This window comes from Oncorhynchus tshawytscha, linkage group LG14, assembly GCF_018296145.1.
Source record: "Oncorhynchus tshawytscha isolate Ot180627B linkage group LG14, Otsh_v2.0, whole genome shotgun sequence".
NCBI classification, from domain to species: Eukaryota; Metazoa; Chordata; class Actinopteri; order Salmoniformes; family Salmonidae; genus Oncorhynchus; species Oncorhynchus tshawytscha.
Window position 1 is genome coordinate 49,695,329 of NC_056442.1, and position 8,034 is coordinate 49,703,362.

An 8,034-nucleotide genomic window follows, 5' to 3' on the forward strand; every position below is an offset into this window, starting at 1 on the left:
TGTTTGTTTCTGTCGGCGCGATGCGTGGAGAAACCCGCTGGCTGCACCGCTTCGGATTGCGTCTCTCCAGTTAGCCATGTTTCCGTGAGGCAGAGAACGTTACAGTCTCTGATGTCCCTCTGGAATGCTACCCTTGCTCGGATTTCATCAACCTTGTTGTCAAGAGACTGGACATTGGCAAGAAGAATGCTAGGGAGTGGTGCACGATGTGCCCGTCTCCGGAGTCTGACCAGAAGACCGCTTCGTTTCCCTCTTTTTCTGAGTCGTTTTTTTTTTGGTCGCTGCATGTGATCCACTCGGTTACACTGGTTGTAAGGCAGAACACAGGATCCGCGTCGCGAAAAACATATTCTTGGTCGTACTGATGGTGAGTTGACGCTGATCTTATATGATGATAAATACAATCCACCTGTGTGTAATCAAGTCTCCGTATAAATGCACCTGCACTGTGATAGTCTCAGAGGTCCGTTAAAAGCGCAGAGAGCATCATGAAGAACAAGGAACACACCAGGCAGGTCCGAGATACTGTTGTGAAGAAGTTTAAAGCCGGATTTGGATACAAAAAGATTTCCCAAGCTTTAAACATCCCAAGGAGCACTGTGCAAGCGATAATATTGAAATGGAAGGAGTATCAGACCACTGCAAATCTACCAAGACCTGGCCGTCCCTCTAAACTTTCAGCTCATACAAGGAGAAGACTGATCAGAGATGCAGCCAAGAGGCCCATGATCACTCTGGATGAACTGCAGAGATCTACAGCTGAGGTGGGAGACGCTGTCCATAGGACAACAATCAGTCGTATATTGCACAAATCTGGCCTTTATGGAAGAGTGGCAAGAAGAAAGCCATTTCTTAAAGATATCCATAAAAAGTGTTGTTTAAAGTTTGCCACAAGCCACTTGGGAGACACACCAAACATGTGGAAGAAGGTGCTCTGGTCAGATTAAACCAAAATGGAACTTTTTGGCAACAATGCAAAACGTTATGTTTGGCGTAAAAACAACACAGCTCATCACCCTGAACACACACCATCCCCACTGTCAAACATGGTGGTGGCAGCATCATGGTTTGGGCCTGCTTTTCTTCAACAGGGACAGGGAAGATGGTTAAAATTGATGGGAAGATGGATGGAGCCAAATACAGGACCATTCTGGAAGAAAACCTGATGGAGTCTGCAAAAGACCTGAGACTGGGACGGAGATTTGTCTTCCAACAAGACAATGATCCAAAACATAAAGCAAAATCTACAATGGAATGGTTCAAAAATAAACATATCCAGGTGTTAGAATGGCCAAGTCAAAGTCCAGACCTGAATCCAATCGAGAATCTGTGGAAAGAACTGAAAACTGCTGTTCACAAATGCTCTCCATCCAACCTCACTGAGCTCGAGCTGTTTTGCAAGGAGGAATGGGAAAAAAATTGCAGTCTCTCGATGTGCAAAACTGATAGAGACATACCCCAAGCGACAGCTGTAATCGCAGCAAAAGGTGGCGCTACAAAGTATTAACTTAAGGGGGCTGAATAATTTTACACGCCCAATTTTTCAGTTTTTTTTCAGTTAAAAAAGTTTGAAATATCCAATAAATGTCGTTCCACTTCATGATTGTGTCCCACTTGTTGTTGATTCTTCACAAAAAAATACAGTTTTATATCTTTATGATTGAAGCCTGAAATGTGGCAAAAGGTCGCAAAGTTCAAGGGGGGGCGAATACTTTCGCAAGGCACTGTAGCTTGAGATGATTTTACTGCAACACGGGTCACTGCATCCAAATGACTTGACACACAGTAGATGTTTCAAAATTCATAAATATAAGCTCCCCGCCCACTCAGCCTGTCATTTCAAACTTCCTGGTACTTAGCCAAGAGAGAAAAAGTACTTTTCAGAATGACTGTTCAGGACCTTTAAGTATTGTTGAGTCCCTCAGAGTGAGATTCTTACGTCTGGTTTGCGGGCCTGTATCTGGCTGTGTCTGGCATTGGCCTCTCCTATCTCATCAATACTCTCTGGACGAGAGGACAACGTCTCCATGGCCCCAGTCACAAAACTGTCTATGTCTAGGGTATGGCCTGGAGGGGGGAGAGGAAAGTAAAGAACAAAGGAAAGGAAACAGAAAGAGGAAACATGTCACTTATGAACTGTCGTAAAGCCCCTGTACAAAAGACACATCAACAATCATACATTGGTGTCACTGGGAGATTTGCATATAAACATTCAAGTGTAAATCCAGGCTTTACCTTGTATGGACTTTCTGAGGGACATCAGCAGGGTGTCAAACAGTCTCTGGATGAGGTCATCGATCACTGCCTTCACTGGCTCACAGTTCACTGTGATACAGTCAACCTTCTCCAGACTGAAAGAGACAAAAACGCTTTTACCACGACTGCAACAGATCAATGGAAGCTATGTGGCCTGTGGGCGGCTGTGTACCTGGGCAGGCGTTCTGACTCCTTCCCTCTGGCCTTCAAGGCCTTGAAGTTCCTCTCCCAGTCCTGGACAGATGATAGCTGCTTCTCCACCAACACGTCCATGTCGACCTGGCCCAGCACCACCCACTCCTACAGAGAGAACACAAAGATAGATATACGCTAGTATAGATCACACATCTCAGAGTATCAGAGTAAAGATATACACTAGGATAGATCACACATCTCAGAGATTCAGAGTGCAGACATGCAGCATGCAGACATACAGTGGGGCAAAAAAGTATTTAGTCAGCCACCAATTGTGTAAGTTCTCCCACTTAATAAGATGACAGAGGCCTGTAATTTTCATCATAGGTACACTTCAACTATGACAGACAAAATGAGAAAAAAAATCCAGAAAAATCACATTGTAGGATTTTTAATGAATTTATTTACAAATTATGGTGGAAAATAAGTAGGATTTGTAAGCCTTGAGACAATTGAGACATGGATTGTGTATGTGTGTCATTCAGAGGGTCAATGGGCAAGACAAAATATTTAAATGCCTTTGAACGGGGTATGGTAGTAGGTGCCAGGTGCACTGGTTTGAGTCAAGAATTGCAACGCTGCTGGGTTTTTCACGCTCAACAGTTTCCCGTGTGTAATAAGAATGGTCCACCACCTAAAGGACATCAGTCAACTTGACACACCTGTGGGAAGCATTGCAGTCAACATGGGCCAGCATCCCTGTGGAATGCTTTCAACACCTTGTAGAGTCCATGCCCCGACAAACTGAGGAAGTTGAGGGCAAAAGGGGGTGCAACTCAATATTAAAAAGGTGTTCCTAATGTTTTGAAAACTCACTGTACATTAGACATTAAAAACACAGACATTACATAAACAGACAGACATTAAACATTATATACACAGATAGACATTATATACACAAACATACATTAAAAATGATATACACAGATAGACATTACAGACATGATATAAACAGAGACATTATAGACATTATATACACAGACAGATATTATATACACAGACGGATATTACAGATATTATAGAGACAGAGAGACAGACATTATATAACCAGACAGACATTATACACAGACAGATATTAGAGACATTATATACACAGACAGACATGATATACACAGACGGATATTACAGATATTATAGAGACAGAGAGACAGACATTATATAACCAGATAGACATTATACACTGCTCAAAAGAATAAAGGGAACACTTTGTAACAACACAATGTAACTCCAAGTCAATCACACTTCTGTGAAATCAAACTGTCCACTTAGGAAGCAACACTGATTGACAATAAATTCTACATGCTGTTGTGCAAATGGAATAGACAACAGGTGGAAATTATTGGCAATTAGCAAGACACCCCCAATAAAGGAGTGGTTCTGCAGGTGGTAACCACAGACCACTTCTCAGCTCCTATGCTTCCTGGCTGATGTTTTGATCACTTGAATGCTGGCGGTGCTTTCACTCTAGTGGTAGCATGAGACAGAGTCTACAACCCTCACAAGTGCCTCAGGTAGTGCAGCTCATCCAGGATGGCACATCAATGTGAGCTGTGGCAAGAAGGTTTGCTGTGTCTGTCAGCGTAGTGTCCAGAGCATGGAGGCGCTACTAGGAGACAGGCCAGTACATCAGGAGATGTGGAGGAGGCCGTAGGAGGGCAACAACCCAGCAGCAGGACCGCTACCTCTGCCTTTGTGCAAGGAGGAGCACTGCCAGACCCCTGCAAAATGACCTCCAGCAGGCCACAAATGTGCATGTGTCTGCTCAAACGGTCAGAAACAGACTCCATGAGGGTGGTATAAGGGCCCGATGTCCACAGGTGGGGGTTGTGCTTACAGCCCAACAGCGTGCAGGACCTTTGGCATCTGCCAGAGAACGCCAAGATTGGCAAATTCGCCACTGGCGCCCTGTGCTCTTCACAGATGAAAGCAGGTTCACACTGAGCACGTGACAGAGTCTGGAGATGCCGTGGAGAACGTTCTGCTGCCTGCAACATCCTCCAGCATGACCGGTTTGGCGGTGGGTCAGTCATGGTGTGGGGTGGCGTTTCTTTGGGGGGCCGCACAGCCCTCCATGTGCTCACCAGAGGTAGCCTGACTGCCATTAGGTACCGAGATGAGATCCTCAGACCCCTTGTGAGACCATATGCTGGTACGGTTGGCCCTGGGTTCCTCCTAATGCAAGACAATGCTAGACCTCATGTGGCTGGAGTGTGTCAGCAGTTCCTGAAAGAGGAAGGCATTGATGCTATGGACTGGCCCGCCCGTTCCCAGACCTGAATCCAATTAAGCACATCTGGGACATCATGTCTCGCTCCATCCACCAACTGCAGTTTGTTGCACCACAAACTGTCCAGGAGTTGGCGGATGCTTTAGTCCAGGTCTGGGAGGAGATCCCTCAGGAGACCATCCGCCACCTCATCAGGAGCATGCCCAGGCGTTGTAGGGAGGTCATACAGGCACGTGGAGGCCACACACACACTACTGAGCCTCATTTTGACTTGTTTTAAGGACATCAAAGTTGGATCAGCCTGTCGTGTGGTTTTCCACTTTAATTTTGAGTGTGACTTCAAATCCAGACCTCCATGGGTTGATAAATTTGATTTCCACTGATAATTTGTGTGTGATTTTGTTGTCAGCACATTCAACTATGTAAAGAAAAAACTATTTAATATTTCATTCATTCAGATCTAGGATGTGTTATTTTAGTGTTCCCTTTATTTTTTTGAGCAGTGTATAAACAGACAGACATATACAGAGACAGACATTATTTACACAGACAGACATTATATACACAGACAGACATTACAGACATTATATAAACAGACAGACATATACAGAGACAGACATTATAGACATTATATACACAGACAGACATTATATACACAGACAGACATTATATAAACAGACAGACATGACAGACATTATATAAACAGACAGAGATTACAGACAGACATTATATACACAGACAGACATTATATACACAGACAGACATTATATACACAGACAGACATTACAGACATTATATAAACAGACAGACATATACAGAGACAGACATTATAGACATTATATACACAGACAGACATTATATACACAGACAGACATTATATAAACAGACAGACATGACAGACATTATATAAACAGACAGAGATTACAGACAGACATTATATACACAGACAGACATTATATACACAGACAGACATTATATACACAGACAGACATTATATACACAGACAGACATTATATAAATAGACAGACATGACAGACATTATATAAACAGACAGAGATTACAGACATTATATACACAGACAGACATTATATAAACAGACATACATGACAGACATTATATAAACAGACAGAGATTACAGACAGACATTATATACACAGATTGTAATGACTAACATTATATATACACAGACAGACATTATATACACAGATTGTAATGACTAACATTATATATACACAGACAGACATTATATACACACAGACAGACATTACAGACATTATATACAGATAGTCATTACAGACATATAAACAGACAGACATTATACACAGACAGACAGTATATAGACAGACAGACATTACAGACATTATATACACAGAAAGACATTACATACATTATATACACAGACATTACAGTTGTGGCCAAAAGTTTTGAGAATGACACAAATATTAATGTCCAAGTCTGCTGCCTCAGTGTCTCTAGATATTTTTGTCAGATGTTACTATGGAATACTAAAGTATAATTACAAGAATTTCATAAGTGTCAAAGGCTTTTATTGACAGTTACATGAAGTTGATGCAAAGAGTCAATATTTGCAGTGTTGACCATTCTTTTTCAAGACCTCTTCAATCCGCCCTGGCATGCTGTCAATTAACTTCTGGGCCACATGCAATTCATCTGATCTGTCTTCATAACATTCTGGAGTATATGCAAATTGCCATCATACAAACTGAGGCAGACTTTGAAAATTAATATTTGTGTCATTCTCAAAACCTTTGTCCACGACTGTATATAAACAGACAGACATTAAATAAACAGACAGACATGATATACCCAGACAGACATTACAGACATGATATACCCAGACAGACATTACAGACATGATATACACAGACAGATATTACAGACATTATATACACAGACAAACATTATATACACAGACAAACATTACAGACATTATATACACATACAGACATTACAGACATTATATACACAGACAGACATTACAGACATTATATACACAGACAGACATTACAGACATTATATACACAGACAGACATTACAGACATTATATACACAGACAGACATTACAGACATTATATACACAGACATTATATACACAGACAGACATTACAGACATTATATATACAGATAGACGTGGTTCAGGTGGAGACTAGATGGACTTTGATTTGGCTTGACTTGGGTCTTCATCACATAAAGCCATTCTGTCAGTTTCTGTGTGTCTAATCTGGACCACATGTGCGTGTGTTGATTGAGTTTCTGTGCGGGAGGTGACAGAAACTGTGGTGAACCACATTACTTTCATGAGTGGTAGAAAAGGCAGAAGAAAGCTTTGCTTTTGGGGACAGGGGGTTTCCCTCCTAAAACCACAGGACGCATAAAAGGACACTGAAAAGACAACCGCTGTACCACTAGAAGGGAAATTAAACCCAGTGTCAATCAAATAAATAAAACCATGCCAGAAATACAACAATTACCCCAAATGTATTCAAATCAAGGAGGTATTCTTTTTAAAAGACAGAATCCTGGTACATTAGTTAAAGACGGATATTCCAATACAGTCAACCACTGAGCAACACTCTTTAACACACACCTTAAACTTGTCCTGAACGCCCAGCAGCCGGCTGAAGAGGTCCTCTGCTTTGCGGAAGATGGTGAGGAAGCCTGATGCGTTCCTGTCAATCATGACGCTGAAGATGAGCTCCTCCCCCTGGGCACTGACTCCTTTGAACTGGTTCGGGATAGAGATGAACCTCTTCATCTCTCTGAAGTACTTGGCCCTCACCTCCTCAAAAGGAGGACGGAACTGAAGACGACCCTGCCTAAAGATGTTGAAGACAGCAGAGCAGAGATTATACGTTTTACTATTTTACAATGCAGTATATTATATTACCGTAGGAGAGAGAGACAGAAAGAGACAAAAAGAGAGACAGAGACAGACAGTGACAAAGAGACAGAGAGGAAGAGACAAAGAGAGAGAGGCAGAGACAAAGAGAGAGAGGCATAGACAAAGAGAGAGAGGCATAGACAAAGAGAGAGAGGCAGAGACAAAGAGAGAGAGGCAGAGACAAAGAGAGAGAGGCAGAGACAAAGAGAGAGAGAGAGAAAAAGAGAGAGACAGAGAGAGAGAAAAAGAGAGAGACAGAGACAAAGAGAGAGAGAGAGAGACAGTGACAAAGAGAGAGAGAGAGAGAGAGAAAGAAAGAGAGAGAGACAGAGAGAGAGACAGAGACAAAGAGAGAGACAAAGAGAGACAGTGACAAAGAGAGAGAGGCAGAGACAAAGAGAGACAGTGACAAAGAGAGAGAGGCAGAGACAAAGAGAGAGAGGCAGAGACAAAA

The 8,034-nt window shown here is 42.2% G+C and overlaps 1 protein-coding gene across 1 annotated transcript in view; it reads right to left on the bottom strand.

The window, feature by feature from the left end:
• The window catches only part of LOC112267480 (cytoplasmic dynein 2 heavy chain 1), a 313,178-nt gene that overhangs the window by 292,218 nt on the left and 12,926 nt on the right, over positions 1 to 8,034 (bottom strand). The window contains exons 17-20 of the mRNA XM_042297612.1: positions 7,287 to 7,515; positions 2,429 to 2,556; positions 2,236 to 2,351; positions 1,940 to 2,067 (exon numbers count right to left, since the gene is read on the bottom strand). Coding sequence (XP_042153546.1) covers positions 1,940 to 2,067; positions 2,236 to 2,351; positions 2,429 to 2,556; positions 7,287 to 7,515 — 601 coding nt within the window. The remainder of the gene's footprint in view (positions 1 to 1,939; positions 2,068 to 2,235; positions 2,352 to 2,428; positions 2,557 to 7,286; positions 7,516 to 8,034) is intronic.